Source organism: Pagrus major, chromosome 5, assembly GCF_040436345.1.
Source record: "Pagrus major chromosome 5, Pma_NU_1.0".
Taxonomy (NCBI): Eukaryota; Metazoa; Chordata; class Actinopteri; order Spariformes; family Sparidae; genus Pagrus; species Pagrus major.
In genome coordinates, this window is record NC_133219.1 from 9,159,612 (window position 1) to 9,179,690 (window position 20,079).

The 20,079-nt window shown below is 43.4% G+C and overlaps 1 protein-coding gene across 1 annotated transcript in view; it reads left to right on the top strand.

Moving 5' to 3' along the window:
- Window positions 1–649: 649 nt before the first annotated feature.
- The window catches only part of adgra2 (adhesion G protein-coupled receptor A2), a 43,599-nt gene continuing 24,169 nt past the window's right edge, over window positions 650–20,079 (top strand). The window contains exon 1 of the mRNA XM_073467293.1: window positions 650–1,528. Coding sequence (XP_073323394.1) covers window positions 1,227–1,528 — 302 coding nt within the window. The 5' untranslated portion in view covers window positions 650–1,226. The remainder of the gene's footprint in view (window positions 1,529–20,079) is intronic.

The following is a 20,079-nucleotide window of genomic DNA, read 5'->3' on the forward strand; positions in this document are numbered from 1 at the left end:
GCTAATTGCTGCTACAGTTAGCAGCAGTTAGCGGCTACCCTGGTGACACGCTGCCCCCTGCTTGTTTGGAGTATAAATATGACAGGTGGTTAATTCTTACATATTGCACCTTTAAGTACATGTTGACTCTACTTACATACGTTTAATTTAGTAAGGTTTTGGAGGCAGTATTTTTACTTCAGTGGAGTATGTTCACGGTGTGGTATTAATACTTTTCCTTAAAAATACTTCTTCAGCTGATTGTCGTGTAATTTTGTCATATATTTCTCTTATAAATGATAAGTCATTATTCCTAATCAGTTTAATTACATTACAAAGAATATATGCAAATTATTTAGAAAAGATTTTTTAAAATATATAATTATATTATTTAGGGCCAACACCAGTACATGAAATATCCCTGTGGACTGTGTGATGAAGGTGTGTGAGGTGAGCTCAGGTGTGTTCACCCTGCCTGCCTGCCTGGTCACATGTGGACCTCCTCTCTGGCTGGCTGCGCTAGGACCGCGGGGACCAGAGCGCAGACGCAGACGGAATGGGCGCACTTGGGGTTGTAACTAAGTGAGTTTGAGTGTGACAGAGGCAAGCAGGCAAAACCGCTAGATTTTGGGAATTACACAGGAGCCGATCGAGACCAGCTCACGTCTTGTCCGAGATATATTTTTTTTCTTCTCCTGATTAAATTCAGCCAAAGTTGAGAGAGTGCGCGCACAGGACCGGGGCGAAACACGGAGGGAAACTTTTTGCTGAGCAGCGGAACAGATGGGAAAAGTTTGAGAATATACTTTGTCTTTACTTCTTCATATAGATGAGTGTGTGGCTCCGGCTGTGACTGCTCAGTCGTGAATCTCATCAACCTGGATTAACTTTTAGAGCTGGAGATAACGGGAATGAGGACACTCCCAAGTATCCTAAAAGTGATGTAAGTCCCTCCAGGTAATTAACACGACCTCCAACTTTTCGAGACACAACCCTGCGCCTGTTTGAAAGGTGTTGGAGACGTTTGGATGGACTCACACATCCATTTATTAACCATCTGGACCGAAGGGAGCTGTGCGCCCGGGCTGCCATGACATAACGGGACACTCTTGGAAAGCCAGCGCTGAATATTTCTGAAATGAGCGGATAATTCATTGTTGAGCATTCATTCAAGACCTGCGAGATCATTTTGTTCCTTCTCGCCCTCTTTTACACCCCCCCTGAGAGCTTCATGGTGGAGATATGGGATGACTGGAGGCGGGGGTGCAGCTGAGGTGAGATCCAGCCGAAGGACAATGTTTGCGCCCGGCGTTGGCATCCTTCTGCTGCCGGGGCGTCTGGTACTGATGCTGCTCCTGCTGTCCGCCTCCGAGCCGAGGTTCTCCCAGGCTTGCTCCGGCTTGCTCGCCTCCACCAGCGGCTGCAGCTGCACGGACGAACGGTCCAAAACGCACGGCGTCCCGGCTGTGGGGAGAAGGGTCAGCTGCAGCAAGGAGGAGCTGAGTGAACCTCCGGATGGCAGCCTGCTGTCCAACAGGACCGTTACTCTGTAAGTTGCAACAGTCTGGCAAGTTTAGTGTTACCTCTGAGCTAATGATGTATAATATTATGATCACCCTGCTGTGGTGGTGAGATCATGCTGACCTTATAACCTTAAAGATTGTGTGAGGAAACTCTTGCTCCACTTGAGGATCCACAGTGTTTCCATGGGTGAATGTTTAGTTTGAAACATGAAAAGACAAATTGAGGGTACAGTCTTCCAGCTAAGCCCACACACCCATGACCTCAGGTTTAACTGTATTGAGGACTTGCAGCAGTAATAAAGCTTATTAGGTCAGAAGTTTACATCTTGATCTGGTTTGACTCTGTAGTGGAGGCCTCTGTAAAGCATTAGGAGGATCAGTGAGAGGGCAGCCATCATCTGGCCCTGCCTCTTTGACACAACTCTGTCACTTTAAATTTTAATCTGACCCAGCCAGACAGCTCTGACTTCAGCTTTCCCTTTCACTCTCCGCCTCCCTCCTGCACATGGTCCAGCTGACTTGCAAAACTAGAATCAAAAGAGACATATTTTCAGTTTTCACCAAAACCATTTGGTGAGAACTGGACAGCAATAATTCTGGACTGAGTTTGATATTTTTTTTAATTACGGAGCAGTTATTCATTTGGCCTGCTTGGACAAAACTTGAAAGGGCCACATCACGGGCCAAAACACACTATCTCCCATGATGGATGGACTACCGCTCTGTCAGTGACACATTTTTTGGGTGGTGTTGTAAAGCAGCATGCTCTTTGCAGCTGCTCAGGCTTTCTGAAGACGTTGCTCGTTCCCACAGTATGTTACTGTCTGTGTACTCTGACCCAGTGGGAGAAAAGCTAGCTGCACATGGGCACAGTAAAAGAACATGTTCAACTGAGGTAAAGTGAGTGGATTTATGCCCCAGGAGAGCTAAAGGCAGCCAGCAGTCAATTTATAGGTCCTTATGTTTCTTGCTTAATAAAGGCAGAATAAACATCTGGGGAACACATTGCTGGAAACCAGAGGAGGAACAAAAAAAGTGGCTTGTGTGGCAATGGTCGAGGTGATTGAATATAATCTTCCATCCCAGCGTCGACTCATTTTGGTTGTTTCTGTTCACATGTCCGGCATTCTGTGAGCAAACACTTCCATCATTAGTCCACCATTTTACCTTTACCTTTCTCGTGTCTGGAAAGCTCATTTTCCTGAAGATTTCCTCAAGCGCCCACGCTCCCATCGTCGCTCATGACATTAGCTCCAGATGTGGAATGTGAGAAGTTGTGTTGATATTCGTGTTATTCCTGACATTCCTCAGCCCGCTCGGAGACTGCAGACAGTATCCCAGGTGCAGCAGGGGAGCTCTCCCCGTGCCCTACGCCACCTCGGTCCCTCCCCGCATCGGACGGGCCTGACAGCCAGCCCTCTCTCCTGGGGCAAGCCTGGAGGAATGCTCTCCTCCATGCTGAGCAGGCGAGGGCTGGAGGACACCGGGCCCTCGGCTTCCGGGGCCGGCTGCTACGTGTAATGGACAACAGCTGGCCCCTGTGAACATTCCAGCTGAGGCCCCTCAGCCTCATGGGAAATCCCAACAGGGATTTGTTTATTAAAACTATTAGTTGGCTGTTTGTTGTTCCTGCCAGCCATAAAGAAGCAACCAGTCGCCCGGTATTATCACCTCCTCCTCTGGCTCTTGATTACGTTACTGTGTCAGATTACATTCTGCACAGTTCCTGTAAACTCACGCTTATCACCAGTTTAATGATGCATCACACTATCCTCAACCATCCACCATTATGTCCCACTTTCCCTCTTATTCTTTATCTCCAGCTCCCCATTTCTCTCTCCTTCCCACCCCCTCTATCATGAGTTCATCCACACGCAGTAACTCTCAACCTAAATATTTAGTCGTCTTGGTAGGAAACTGCCATGTCCAAACTCCTTCCAGATGTGAGCCTGCGCAGGCTTGTGTTTAGGCCTAATTATGCACGGCTGCAGAGGAGCTGGATCACTGGGAGAGGAAGAGGAGAAGGGGAAAAACAGATAAGAGTGTGAAAGCGGAAAGTGGCGTTGTTGAGGGCAAAGTAGGAGTAAATGACGGAAGTCGAAAAGTGGCTGAAGTGAAGGAGAGAGTTGAGCATGAGGACTTGAAGAAGTGGGAACAAAGAAAGAGAGCAGAGCAAGAGAGAGGATGGAGGAGGGAGAGGAGAAGCTTGGCAGGCGGTTCAGAGGGATGTGCCCCTGGAGACTGAAAACTCCCCTGCCCCTGACTAACAGATCTTCGACACTGGGGTGAGAGGGAGGAGGAGGAGGCAGGGCTCAGCGGCCCTCAACAGCATAGCTCCACTTCACAAAGCTCCATGTCTCCATTATTATTATCAGTCTCTTCTGTGTGAAAGAGAAAGCTTTTGTTTTTTTTCCGTGACAAAAAAAAATCTGCATATGGACACATATGATATACATTCAGCCTAAACACACAGAGCGGTAACTCATTCCTCCGCTCTATGTGGTGGCAGCTGTGTTTGTTTGAATGTTTTAATGGATAACAGACAAATGAAGAGAACGTACAGTGGCAGTTCTATGTGCGAATGTGCTGCCGTCTCATAGCTTGTGGTTTTTACCCAAGTCAAACGTGCTCCTCCCTTGGCGTATTTTGTTGTCATCGTCGCCGGTGACTGATGGCTTCGGCTCAGCGGGTGCCAGCTTGAATGAGTGGGCACAGATGCTCAGGGTGGGGGGGTCAGCGTGCCCGCCCTTGGCCCTGATGCACCCTCACCAAGACAGCTGCAGTGCAAGACAGTTGCTCCCTGCATGGCTGCACTTGAGCCCAGTGTGTCAGTGTTGCTGGCTGGTATTCAGGGTTTAAGATAAAAATATTCCAACTAGGGCCGTAATATTTTTATCTGTGAGGGTCACTGTTGTAAAAGAACAGTTGTCCTGGATCCAGTTTGGACTGGAGAAGTTATTATTGAGCAATGGCCAGAGCTTAGTTTTAGCTTGCTGTCTTGCTGAGTCTTATTCCCAGGTCATCAAAAATGCATTGGGTTGGTTGTCGGCCCAACCCACCAACCCAGATCTTTGGCATTTGACGATCTGGGAATAAGACTCAAATCTTTCTCTACAGAATCACATATGAATCTACAGCTAGCAGCTGGTTAGCTCAGCATAGCATAAAGACTGGATACAGGAGAAATAGTTAGCCTGCTCTGTCCAACGCTAGCAAAATCTGCGTCCAAGCACGTCTTAACCCCACTAATAAACACATTTTTTCTTTTTCACTGCTGGCTCAAAGACAACTGGATCGATTTCCGTTAACGTAGAGTAGTAGCTACCAACAAAACAGGACAAATCGTGAGTTTATTCATTCATTTAGTCTATAAAGGAGACGTAAAAGCAGATAGAAAAGTTGCCAGGTGGCTAGCATGGCTGGACAGCCAGTCAGCCCAGATTTTCCTGCCCAACAGCCGACAATATAGCGTAGTGAAAGAAAAGTTTATAGGGGAACCCATGTAAACGCTGACGGTGCCACTAGTCATTACATTGTGCAATCAAAATTTACTTCATAATGACGAGTTAAAGGTAAAAAACTTGTGTATTGCCAGTTTCATTAAAACAGTTGGGAAATACGCTTATTTGTTACTGCTGCTTCAGCCTGATACTGCTCTTGATGTTTTACTCGTCTGTTTTCGTACAGATTAAAGGTCCCATTTGTAAGAAATTAAGCCAGGTTTGCTGTTTCCAGTCTTAAGCTAAACTAAGCTAAGCTAACTCCTGGCTGAAGCTTTGTATGAACCAGACACACAGAAGAGTGACATCAGTTTTTCCATCCAACCTTAAACAACAAAATGATTCCTGAGAATGCTTTTTAAGCATATCTGGCTCCAGTGTAGCGACACCTAATCTTGTCTTGATAGTGGCTGAACCAGTCATTTGCTGGAAAGGTTTGGAGGTTGAGTGTGCTGTTTTAAGATGTTCTAACTTGAGCTTTGAATGACTCGTTTTTATACTTAACCCACATCTGTCTGGTTTCTCTCTGTTCAATTGTGGTCCCATTTAGCCGACCATCACACAGCCGGTCGTTTTACTTGACTCACCTCAACAGTATCATCGATTGGCCGCAGTATGATTCCCTTTAATCACCATTTTATCTTGCTGAGTCACATCGTCGGCCTCTAACTTGTGGCCCATGTGTGGACGGAAACCAAACGGGCAGCAGATGTGTTGGTGGTTGATGTTGGGTCTGTGAGTCAGTATGTGTTGAGACGGGAGTATGTCGATGAAGAGACCTAAACAGTCCTCTTATCAGGGGGGAGAATTCCAATAGCAGGGAGAGCGCCGGACCCGAGGCATTCCTGCAGCGATAGGGTTTATTTATGTGGGGAAAGGTGTTGAGAGGAGGGGGAGCGGGCTCTCCTCCACACATGTTAGGTGGGGCAGTGGTCAGCAATAAATCAAAAAAGCAAACAAAGGCCTGACACCGGATACTCTGAGATTTATACTCAGCTGCGGCACCTGCCCATGCCACACAAGCCTGCATTTTATTGTGCCCTCAGAGGTCGAGATAACGTGACTTCTCCTGACACACACTCTGCTGCACTGTAGCTGTGTGGATGATGAATGTGTCTTTCACTTATCACCTTGTTGTGTTTGTTGATTAAAAGGCTGCGATATTTCCAAACCTGGCAAAAACAGAGCGATGTGTTGTCACAGTAATCTCATACCCCCCAGTGGCTTTTTGTTATTTTAGTTTTTCCTTTCCCGCCACTCTCTTCTTATCTTACTCCAAAAATGCCTGACTTTGACTTTTCTTTGCCAGCGCTAACTTCCCTCTCCCTGCGCCTGACCGCAGCGGCCCCCAAAGTTCCTGCTCTGGGTCGACAACACATGGATACAGGCGGAGATAATGGGCGTCTATAGTGGGAATGACTGTGGCTTTAGTGTGTGTTAGTGTGTGTTTCCGATGTGCTTTCTCTTGAGGACTAATCCGTGACAAGAGCGCAGTCATCCGTTGGATTTAAATGTAATCTGACAATGCTTTTATAACTTTTTCATTACTCTTGAATTAGAAAGATTTAATCCAAGTTATCATCTGTAATAACATGTCTTTGTAACTTTTTCTAAATAACTTCAAGCTTCAAGATCCAAGCTCAGTAGACATACTGTTCACAGCTTTTGAAATCTGAAGACAAATGCTCAGTCCCTTTTGACATCAGTCTGGATCTTGGTGCAACTATTTAGGGCTTAAGTCATGATGTCCACATTAGCTTGTGTCCCACTAGCTTCTGATATGATGTCCACTAGAATACTTACCTTTTACATTCAAAAACTTTGAGATTTAAATGACCAATTACCTAAAATGAATTTGTCTACAACTACAAAACTAACTTTCCAGTGATGCTATTGGGTGCTTGACATGTCTGAGCAGCGACCCCTCAACTCACTCATGAACTCAGCTCTTTTGCCGAGCAATGATGTTCAACCCAAGATGATTCTTCTGTAAAATTGTGTTTGTTAGAGGCAACTACAAAAACAAAATATTGAGCAAACAATGATATTAGACTGTTTTTTAAAAACATACTGTCCATCTCGGGTGGCCAAACATTTTCCCTCTGGACGGTCAAAACTGAAACTTAATGGCTGGTCATGTACCAATATTAGACACCAGTTGTATTGTATTGTATTGTGTTGTATTAGGTTCACAAGTCCCCTCAATTGACTGACTCTGTGCAGTGTTGCTCTGCTGGCTGTTTTCAGATGATAAAACAAACAAGATATTTGCAGAGCATTTTTCTACCACAAAAGAAATAAAATAGAATAAAACAACAATTTATATATATGTTTAATATTTGTTTTTTTCCACTAGAAACATCGAGCGTCATTGCGGGACAACTTTGGCCCACAGGCCTGACTCTGGGCAACCCTGATCTAAACATACAGAGAAACCACACAAAAGGTTCTTTTGCAAGGCTGGATTGTTATTTATTTGTATTATTACAAAAGGAAACAAGAATTTGAATGAGTTTTGTCTTTTTTGTGTGTGTGGAACAGAACCCAAAGGTTTTGGTTTCCCTCTGGGTCTCTTTGGGATATACTTAGTTTAATGTTTTGGGAAATATGCTTCATTTATGTATTTATGTGTTTGCGAAGAGTTACATGAGAAGATAAATCCCACTCTTAAAGTTCCAGTTTGTGAGACAGTCGATTGTTGAGCCTCACTCTTGCCAAATACTGAAGCCCTGGGTTTCCCAGGTCATCATCGGGCTGTCCGCTGACCCGAAGCATCAGTGTTTGACATGTTGGGAATGAAACTCAACAATCAACTGTCTTATTGGACCTTTGACCTAAATAAGAGCAGTTAGCTTAGCATTAATACTAGAAATATTGGGAAACCAATGCTGAGCTTAACGTCTCCTGGTTCTAGCTTCATATTTACTACAGATAGAGATTAGAGTGATATCAATTCTTCTCATCTAACTCTTCACAAGACAGGAAATGCCCAAAATGGGGAATTATGAAAGTGTATAGTGAATTGCAGTAGTCAAGTCTGGAAGGGACATTTGTTTTAGTTCATTTAAAGGAATTTCTCATTAGATTCCAGGTTGACAAGTTTAAAAAGACACAAAAAAAATATTTTTTCTGTAACCAAACGTACTCACGTGTCCAATTTCAGTTTTAAGTCTATAAATATAACCTGTAGCTATTTTTTCCCCATTATCTGCTGACATGTAAAACAAACAATCCATTACAATTTCATAGCTCCAAACCATTTTAATGTTGAGTATGCTTTTACTGTTACACAGAACCACAAGATATTAAAAATCTGTCACTTCAATTCTTTCATCCATTGCTCCTTCAGTAAATATAGTTGTGTTTATAGCCCCACGCAAAGGGACAGAGGCAGTTGTGAAATAAAGCAATAAGCTTTTATTAAAATCTTTGCTGATGGAGTAAACCACTGGTGAGAGCTACAGTATGAATATTTATCCCTTCAGCTGAAATCAAATCATTCTTTGGAAAGTATGCTGGTCCACCATGCCGCGTGATTAATCTAATAAATTCTGGGCAGTCACACAAACAAACAAAAAAACCAAAACCTTTTCTCACAGATGCCTCTAAAGACGCAGTGAGAGTATCTGGGGCAGAACGATTTTTCGCCGACCCTTTTGTAAAAAGCAGCCTGATTTCCCAGCAGTCTTTGCTCAGGAGCAGAAAACAGAGGCTGGTTATGAGACAGAACAATGAGACCATGTTCACCAGGCATACACCACATTCCACTCACTGTCTGAAAAGGCTAAATTCACTAAATTGCCTCATTAAAAGTGTAAAAACACTTTAGACAGTGATTAAACTGACTGTTGTGTTCCTGCTCTGCAGCCATAAACTTTCCAATTTGGTTTGTCTTGACTTGTCTTTGACTCTAAATAATGCAATATTTATTGCAGCTTTTACAGTAAAGGCGCCGGTGTTTTGACTTTGTGCTCTCTGGCTGTTAATATTCATAGCAGCTACTTGTTTACGTCTTTAAAGTCCACTGGTTGTCCGGCTTTCGTAAACTGTTATAGGCGGCACAAGAAACACACTTCACGGATGGTTCCTGTTAGCAAACCTCGATGAATTGTCTAATAAGACGAGCTCCAAGTGGGGGACCTTCCTCCCCAAAGTGGGTATTGTGTGTGTCTTCGCCTGTGTGACCGTGCACACACATGTGGGAAGGGCGTGCATGGCCACAGCTCTCAAAATAGGCTTCAGTCCTCCCCTCTCTAATTAGAGACATTTCAAAAACCCAGATTTTAATTTTAGACTAGTAGCTTTCGGACCACTTTTGCACACACACATACATACATAGAGTTAAGCATGCACACTTTCCATATAAATAAATCTGATAGGTCACACACTTGTGCAGCTAAATATGCACACACACACACACACACACACACACGGAGCCACAAACCACAAAGCCTTACTCCCTGGCCCAGCCTGGTAACCCAAGCACAATGCAGTATACTCTATAATAAGTGGTTGCACATATCAAATGCAGGAGCTCACTCCCCACCATATCGAGCCTCGAGGCAGGAAAGTATGATAATAGCTCGAAGAAATGTAAGATTCTCTACATACTATAAATCATCCAGCTCATTTATTTGCCACTTTAACATCTGCGACAAGAATCTGTTCCACCCCTTCATGTGGCTTCTCTCGCCCTCCTCTCCCCGTTTGATGACTGATTTGCTCAATCAGGTTTCGCAAAAATGATTTCACAAAAAAATATTTTGCATGCAATTACATGGATGCTCCTTTCCATGACAGGCGGTGAATGGGGCTCGTAGCTTGGCAGTGTTCCCTAGTGGCTGCTACAGGCCCTCCGGTGGGTCAGGCACAATGGGCACATTCACATCTTGACATGCATTTGCTGCTAAAGTGCCCGTTGTGCTCGAGGGCATTTAGTCTCTCTGTTGCATTCAGTGGCGTGACTCTCTGAGGACAGGATCAGGGTGCAAGGGGCTCCTGGGATCGCTGGCTTAGGTGGCTCTCCGTCTTTTTACGACGAAAGGGTTAAGCTATTTGGACGGACCCAGGCGCTGAATAGTCAGCACAGTCTGGAGGCCTCTTATAAAGTACTTATTGTAACAAAGATGACACAGCCGGCTCCCAGTCTGAGAGATCTCTCTGCTCATGCTCTCTTTCGTTCCTCCTCCCTCAACCGTCCTCTTCTTGTCTCCTGCAAAAGTGTCCATTAGCAGGAGAGGGACTGAGAGACGAGGCTTTTGAAGCCGACATGTCAACAGTGAGGCATGTGCAAACAGTCACCATAAACGTCAATGAACTGGATCATTTCATACCATAAAAAGAATAATGACAATCGTAATGTTTCATGTCATGCAGAGCCAGCACAGTAGCAAATCTATAATACACAATCCAAACATAATCAAACCATCTGCACCACATTTGTTATATATGGGGTTGGGTGACACAGACCGGCCAATATGAAAATTTTATAGTTTTTTTTTTTTTTTTTCCACAGCCCGCTTACTCACATTTACTGAAATGACGATTTACTTCCCCAAAACTATAAACACACGCAAAAAAAAGCCACACTTAGTCTGGCCAAACCTCAGACATCGGAGACTAAATTAAACACTTTATTCAAAACATGTTATCTTCCATCTAAATTAAACTGCGGATTACTTCTTGCCATGGGATGACAGAAGGAAGCTGCCAAACACACAAACGCCACAGAAATAAGTGAAAAACTACGATCATGGATCAGGACACAGGCAAGCTCACACAACAAGAGCTAGTTTACATCTATCTATTTGCATTTAACAATTTCAAACAACCTGCTGTTATTACACTATGATTATGTAAGAACTGCTATTATTTGGTGCTTTTGACTTAGTGACGACATTAGAAACAGCATATGAGACTTTGTCACGGACAGAGCTGGACTTGTTTTTATCATCGTTCCTGGTGTTTACACAGTCCAAGACAGAGACACGCATTCCACAGTAGTAGACTTGAAAAGTTGGCAAAACAGAAAATACACACCATAATAGCCTGTTCCTTGTCCTTACTTGGAAATCTTTTGTGCATTTGCCTTAAAACGTTAACAGCGATAAAGCAGAAGGGACAGAATGATAGAGTACTAGACCCATTATAACATTACCCCTGGTGTTTACACAGTCCGAGACAGAGGCAGTTTTTCTATAGTTGTAGACTAGAAAAGCTGGAGAAACAGAAAAAAGACTGAAATGACTATTTTGTCAAAAATCTGAGTAAACACACCATAATAACCTTTGTCTTCAATTTTCCTCATCAGTCTGTCCTTGCTTGAAAAATCTCTTGTAAACATCAACAGTGACCTTTCAAAACACAGTCACGCAAAGTGCTCCACACAACCACATAAAACAGAAAGTAAATAAAACAAGCGAAAAGCCACAAAAACTAAACACAAAACACAAGGATCGTGAAGCAAATAAAATCACCGAAAATCGATTTTAATAAAGTGCTACATTTAACGAGGGAACCCCAAATTGCAGAGCACAGACTCAGTGGCTTGATGACCAATATAGGAATTTATTGCCAAAAGAGAGTATGGACTCCCGAAGGTGGAGGGAGAATGGAGGATGGCTGAGCCGAGGTGGGCAGGGAGCAAAGGCAGAGTTGCAGGCAGGCAATGGCTTGATGTGCTATCAGTGAGCGTGACTGGCAGGAGTGAAGGTTATGATCCAAACAGGCTGAAGCAACAAAGTGGCGATGAATGGCTGAATGACCAGGGCTAGAATGATGAGCTCATGGATGGCAGGTGTAGCAGCCAGGCCAGATGCAGGTGATCAGGTGCTCAGGCAGCCCAGAGGGAGAGAGACACACCTCCTGCATTCACCAGCAAACAGAGACGGAGCAGGGAGGACAGACAACAGCAGGGAAAGGGGAGAAACACTAGAAAAGCAGGGAATGACTGAAGTTAAGGCACCAACAGTAACATCAAGTGGGTTTTCAAAAGTGATTTGAAAGATGAGAGTGAGTTTGCAGCCCTGTCTGTCACCTTTTTGTATTGTTCTAGAGACCCTGGAACAACAAGGAATGATGCATCTGGGGGCCTCTCAGTGGCTTCATAAGTAATTAATACAATCTGAAAATCAATTCTAAAAGCGACAGGTAACATTGTAATAATTATAATAATACATTTAACTTATGTAGTGCTTTTCAAGGTACTCAAAGACGCTTCACAAAGGAAACAAAAAACAAACAAACCCAGGATCAGTGTTCTGAGTCAAAGTCCTGGCAGCAGACTGTTGGACAAGCTGGAGCCCGTGGGTTATTTTACTAATGCCTGAGAGGAAGGAATTACGACAGTCTTATCGACTAGTTATGAAAGCATGAATAACAGTTTCCAGATGTTCGTTAGAAAAAAAATGAATAATATATTTATAATAGTAGCACACAACAGACAACAGCATTAGCAGTGAAGGTTTGCCTTTGTGTTTAGGTGTGTTTTGAAATTCTAAATTCTTCTTTTGAAAAGCACAGGTGTAAATAATAAAATCAGTGATGGCTAAATTACTTTTAGCCGCTTCAGTTTTGGGGTTGTGGTAGACAAAATTCTGGCCTGTGTACAAAGGTGTCCACTAATGGGCCCCTTCTCACGTCCAAGGCTATTGATTCTAGTATTCCCTTTCCCTCCCCAGTCCTGCTCCTGGTATTTTTCATACTGGTGCACTGTCACACTCTCATGGTTTACTGGGACACCGAAATGAAATAGATGTTAATAGCATCATATGTAGATAATGTACCTTGATTAAAGTCTTTTTTAAAGAGATTGCGAAAAACGTTTAATGAAAGGTATGCACCATATAACTGCAAATGTATTGTTATGTACCAGTTAGACACACACACACACACACACACACACACACACACACACACACACACACACACACACACACACACACACACACACACACACATCCTGTGACATGTCATGACCCAGAATTCTCGGCCACTAATGAAGCCCCGCACCAATTACTGCTGCAGGTTTGTCACCACGGGAGCCCCAACTCAGCAAGGGGTGTGCGTGTGTGTGTGTGTGTGTGTGTGTGTGTGTGTGTGTGTGTGTGTGTGTATTTTCGTGTGTGTGTGTGTGTGTTAATGTACACCAAGTGACAATAGACTGCTGACTTCAAAGAAATTGAATGCAGTTGATTTCTTACCTCAGCCTGAATTCACTTTATGTAGCTGGACACACTAATTTGTTCATTTTGAAGCGGGTTCAGCTGTAGAGCTGGTCAGATATGACACAATCAACTTTTAGCAACAATTCTTTGTTTATTGTTGTTTGAATAAAATTTTCCTGAGACCAAGAACTTACCTGTCATTACCTGAATTCCCCTAATGCAGATACAATTCTTTTATCTGTCCAAAAGGCTACAGCTAACAGTGGTTGGATGTAACTGAGTACATTTACTCAAATACTGAAAGTAGAAATTCAAGAGTTTGAGTATTTCCATTTTCTGCAACTTTATACTTCAATTACATCTCGGAGGCAAATATTACACTTGTACTCCACTACATTCGGCTTACAGCTTTAGTTACTTGTTACTTTTCTGTTACTTTTCACTGAGCTCATGAAAACTTAGAGATAAGTGGTACATGCAGGACAGGGACACACAACATATGATGAACTTCACAGTACATATAGTACATGAAGTACATTTGGGTAAGGTTTTGAATACAGGAGTTGAACTAGTAATGGGGTATTTTCACATTGTAGTATTAGTACTTTTACTTTATTAAAGGATCAGAGTACTTTTCGCACTGCTGACAGCCAGAAGCCGGTTAAGGACTGCAAACAGTGGGAACAGCTAGCCTGGCTCCGTCCAAATGTAACAAAATCCACCCACCAGCACCTCTGACGCTCACTAATTGACAAGTTGTGTCGTTTGTTTAATCTGTGAAAAAGTGTAAAAACAATACTGTGTGGTTTTATGGGAGGTTATATGTCTTGGACTTTTTACACTAAACTAACAGGCTTAAATTTAATGGGCAGATAATACTGGAGCGTGTTCTTCTCATCTGACTCTTGGCAGAAAGTGAATAGGCGTATTTTACAGAAAGTCTATTCCTTTAACTCGTTTATAAACAGTGTGTAATGTTTCATGCAACACAGGTATTATCATATTATGCCTTCTCTGATGTCATAACTGGCTCTATGATTGAGACCGGGCGGCTCCTTGTCCATGAGGTTAAACTGCAGTGTAACATAGTTCTTCTGTAATGGCTTCTGATCTATTGGACCTGGCATTTGGGCGCAAAAAACGGCCTCGGAAAACCTTGTAACAGCCAATTTAAGTAATACATGTTTTTTAATCCATCTTTCGGTTTAACCACAATATTTTGTTGATCCACTACGTCTGTCCTCATTACTGTGTGTGTGATGTGTATGTGAGGAGAAATGCTGCCACGTCCACTTAGTGCGCCTCTGTGTACTGCCAATATGCTTGAAATGCAGCTCTGGCAAGCGGAGGCGTCTCAAATGGAAAGCAAAGAGGGAAAAAGCAGTAAAAAGAAAATGTTGAAGGTTTTGTATAGAATGTTCACAGCTGTAACGTACACAGTTAAAGTGCTCACACAAAGCTGTGCTGTGAGTGTAAAAGTGGATAATTGCAGACTATTGCTCTCAGCAGAATTTAATTACCTCCAAGGAAAATTCCCTCAAGGCTGAATTATTATTTCTAATTTATATGAACTTCAGTACTGCTGTGATACAGACCGACGTGTGCATTATCAAGTCAGCATGCTAATTAAACTGGGCTTAATTCAATAATGAAGCTCTGAGACTCTCATTGAAAATCACTCTCATTATCTGGCTCCCATTGGTCTGTGAATTAGGACTGGATTTATGGCAAGTTACCAATCCCTTTCAAGGGTTCTTGTCTTTCACCTCGCGTGTGGTCCTCGAGGGTAAGAGACCTATCCAGAGTTAAATGATGTTTACACAGTGGCCCCCGTTGGGTTGTTTTGACTCTCTTTATTACGCTGAACCTGCGTCTCTCTGTCTCTGTTGGCCACGGAGAGCTAGATCAACGCCCGGGGTGGGACAGGAGGTGGAGCGTCTAATCAGAACTCTTGTCTTCACACAGTGACCAGTCGCAGCTCCAGCTGTTTCGCCGGTCACGCTGCAGAAATGCTCTGTATTAAAACTGAAAGAAAATATCAGTATTATTCAGAGATCGTAAAGGGTAATACATAGGTAATGAGAGCAGGCAGCTTAGCCTGCAGATGAATTCTTATTAAATATAAATCCCTCCTTAAGACTCTCATTGTGTTTGTGGTTTGCTGTGGAGGCCTGCAGCTACACAGAGATCACTGTCCAGGATGCTTGAATATTTAGAAGGCAACAGGGGCCAGTTGGAGTCAGCACTTTTTACTCAATGCATCTCATTCACGTCCGGGACTAAATGCCAAGCCAGGATGGAGCATTTCCTGTTTATGATTCCCATGAAGTTTAAAGTGTGTCTGTTGGGGAGACTGTGTGAAGGGTGCAAAGATATTGACACCAAACCTTCAGTGGTAACCGACTGTAAAGCAGGACTTCCTGTTGGGTTTGGGTTTCTAGCTGTGGTCAGGACAGAATGGGTTTTCCGTCGCCGTCCCTCCGCACCAGGTTGTGATCTGGAGAGCTGAAAGGACTCTGTTCAGCTGCTGCACACCACACACAGGCCCTCACAGCTCCACCACACAGACGACTCCTCAAGAAATGATCGGTTGACAATGACCCCAAAACCAAAAGCTGCTGTAGAAAACACGCTGCTTTTAACAGACAGTTTACAGCGCTAACAGGTAAACACAGACATATGTGCACACACACACACACACATTAGGCCTTCAGGCAGTATGTTACAGTGAAACAGCCTTCGAGTCAGGAGTCAGGGGGGACAGCGGAAGTAAATCAGTGAGCAAATACGATTTGCGACATGCTGTCATGCCCCTGTGTGGCCCTCAAAGGCTTTGTGGGTTTAGGAAGCAAATTGAGCAAACCAACAAAGTGAGTGGCACGGTGCAGGGAGGAGCCGCTGCGGTTTACTAGACAAGACTCTTTGTACGGTTTTTACTTTTTCACACTCAGTCACGCACCAGAGAAACCCTGAGCGGAAACATGAAGCACACCAGTGGTAGTTTTCATTTGGGTGATAATGAATCGAAATGACCACAAGAACACGGATACAATATGTATTCTGTGTAAGTAATGCTTGACAACAAGGTTGCTTTGACAACAATATGTTTGTTAGGAAAGATCACTGCCAACATCTGGCTCAAGGTGATGCAGGGGATTTTCCATGCTTTTATAAGAGCACTTCAGATATGAGATGTCAGACAATATTCCATAGTATGAACTTTGGCAATTTCACCCCCAAGATTTTTTCTACCCTGAGCCGCTTCACTGTACCAGATTACCTTCATTGCCTCTACCTGACAGAGTATTTTTAAGGTTCTTATCTATTTCATGTGTTTTCTAATCGTAAACTTTCTACAGAGACCAGAATTATTTAAGAAACATGCTGGAGAACTCAGTGCGATCAACTGAAGTAAGCCTATTATGGAAAGTGAGGCCGTTATTTAGTGCAAAAAAAAAGAAAATGTATTTTGAATATTTGCTTGTTTGAGCGTTTTTGGGGCAAGTTTGGGAGCAGGTATTAGATTCATTGTTGATAAGTTTTCTCCTTGCAACACATCCTGCATAACTTTACTCGAGCAGAGGATAACTTTCAACCCATACTTGCCGACACACACACACCTACCTTGGTTTCTCCCTTATTTCAAGGCCACCTACCAGCACTCCCACACACACTAATCCTTAAGATTTAGTTGAGAATTTGCCAGGTCTTCTATAAAACAGAATCTTGCCTATGTGCACAGTCAAGTCATTTTTTATTTATACAGGGCCAATTCACAACAAAAGTTATCTCATGACACTTTTTAATTGGAGCAGGTCAAGGCCATACTCCTTAATTACTTCATTTACACAGACCCAACAATTCCCCCCATAGGCAAGCACTTTAGTCCACACATTACAATCAATTCTACCCATCTATCAACCTGGCAACCCACAGCCTGATTCAGGTGGCGTGTACGCGGCTGCTCTCTGCGCAGGCAGACCACCATCGAGCTCCTGTCAAAATGCTAAATGTGAGGGCGGGACAGCGTCGCACATAAAAAATCTGAATACAAACAATCACAGTGTTTGTTTACTTTGTGGTTCAGGGGTTCCTGAATCACACTCTGGCTTACCTACAATTTCACTGCATTGTTTAATGATGTTATTTCAAAGTGTTGGGCCACAGACTGAAGAAAATGACTGCTTGAGTTGAAACAAAATCATTGGTCCAAGATATCAAAGATGCTAGCAAAGCAACTCAGTACATAAAATGGCAGAAACATCAGTTGTGTTTTACTACGTCTTGAAATGTACATACACAATGTTTGTGTATTCATATTCAGTTCAGACTTCAACAGAAAACATAGCAGAAGTGAAGAACGTGTGGCAAGTGACGCGCTGGTTCATATACAGTATGTGCTTTCCATGTGCGCTGTGGTTTCACTGACCCTGTTTAACCCCTCTGCTCCGAGCACACAAGAGAAGGTCTGGTGTCTGTGCTTCTGTTTGACCCGCCTCTTTTCATGTGACCTCCCGCTTTTTGATCTTCATGTAAATGAATTAGATGAAACGGGTGGATGGGATCCCGGAGCCTGACATGTGGCCCTGGTTTCTTCGATGGATTCAATTAGCCCATCTGATGTCTCAGAGGCCTTTGTGGTCTGAAAGGGTTAAGCGAATGAGAGATACCATCCATAGTCTGGACTGAGTTATCACAGTGTCGTGCCATGTACCATACAGAGTATTGCTCTTGAAGGCAGATTAGCTGAATCTGATCTGTCACTTAGGGAAGAGAAGCCACTCGTGTACAGTTTAGGCTCCGGTAGCTGAGCAGACGTTAGTCCTCAGAGCGGCGCGTGATTAAGAAGCTACTCATCTTATTTGCTTGTAAAGCTCTGTTAACCTTTGTATACCCCAGTGATGAAGAGATGCACTCTCATGTGCCTCCACTGTCACCTGCCTCCAGACGCTCCTCCATCTGTCTGCTGCCTGGCCAGGAAGTGCTCTCTCTACAACCCCTGACCTCTCAAACCGGGTTCTGAATAAACAGCTAATTGGCTGGGTTTCCTGTTTAGCCTGATGGGAACGCAGACTATTTCTGTCTGTTTACAGAGTTCTGCCTCTCTGTCGTTCTCAGAGTTGTACTCTCTGCATTGTTTATGAAAGAACAATGTCCTTCAATCACTACAACTGTGCTCCAAACATCAGGCTTCGGGGAGTACACAGTAGTGACCAGCCTCTGCAATTCCCTTGCGTTCCTGGAAGTCTTTTGTTGTCTGTGGGAGGGTTTCAGTTAGCTCATTTTGTGGCATTTGTTTATTTGTGAAAGTGAGCTTTCATGTCCCGGTGTACAGAACAGCAAGATAATTAAAATATTGTGTGTTGAAATGTCTTAACTTGAGGCAAACAAGGGTTATTGTGATAGGATGCCACATGTGAACTTCATCTTTTCCCAAACATGCGTGCAAACAACACACAAATAAACACATCTGTGTGTCTGTATTTGTCAATTATGTGTTTTGTTTGCATAGAAAGTACATTGGTATCAGCACGCTAAACATTCATGCACACATGCGAAGCCGAATATGTGAACCGTCCTCTTCTTTTCTGCATAATAAGCTTAGTCGAAGAGGAACTATCTGTATCTAAACTGCCTGCGTTGAATTAAATGGTTTGCGTTTTTGCCAGATGTGACTTTCTCCTCTCCTATCTGTATTGAATTATTCAGGCAGTTCCGGATCTTCTGTAGCTTTCATCTGAGGCCTGCATCCAGTTATTGGAGAGATACTGTGCCCAGAGTCAAGTGAGAGACCTAAAGGTTCAGGAGTCATAGGTTCAAATTCAGGCTACGCCACATGAGGACTGACTCTGCTCATGAGTGTTAATTTGTGAACATGACATGCTTATTTTTTAATTTTTTTCCAAAGCTAGAAATAAAACTGTTATGATGTCAATTTCTAGACTCCGACTTTTAAACTGAATGTGGATTTTGTGTAATTTGACTGATATAGCACATTTTCAAAACCTTAAAATAAAGATAATTTTGGTTCAAATGCTTAGTAAAACAGTCATTAACAGTGGAGCAGCTCTCGTCTCTAAATACATCTCTCTGGTTTTCTTTTGGTAGATAATTGTAGGAAGATATTGACCGAGGTGTAACTGAAGCAGAAGATGATTCTCTTTCCATCCTTCCTTTTTTTTATTTTGCTCCTTGAATGGATGAACCTCTCTCTTCACATCACCCTTGTATTGTGGCTGTTGGTGAAGTAACCGAAGTGAATAAGTGAGTCAGGCTGGTTTGTCCCTGTGTACCAAGACTGGATGATTAAATCTGGTCATTAACTGTGCTGGAAGGTGCAGAGCTGAAGGCAGTGTTTTTATTGATGTGGCAGGAAACAGGGGGGGCTGACTGCTGCTGCTGCTGCTGAATGTGTAAATCTCACAGACTGTTCACATGCCGCTCCTACTTTTAAAAGCGCTCACACAGCTCCACTCTCTCGATTGAGAACACACTTAATGTCGCAAACAGCCCATTAAGCACCATGTGGTAGGGGCGAGGATGATGTGAAACTGAAGGGTGTGTTAATGATGGCGGGCTGTCGCCAGAGCAGAGCCCCCACAGCACTCTGAGCTCCTGCTGAGGGGACCAGGCCAGTAGCAACAGCAAAGGGGATCCCGCTCTTGGTTCAGTACTGAAAAAGTCAACACCGACTTGAAGCTCGAGACATGATGCACCCGCTTTTTTAATATTCAAGCAAAACCACAATCTTTCCCTTGCTGTTCCCAAGTGCTTTAGCAGCCTAAATTTGGGATACACAATCCAAACCCCAGACTGTATGGTGTCAAAGATTTGTGCTTTGTGGGCTCAACGACCTCCTCCATTAAACTTCTGTGCACTCACACTTCCTGAAAAAAAAAAATAGATTGACAT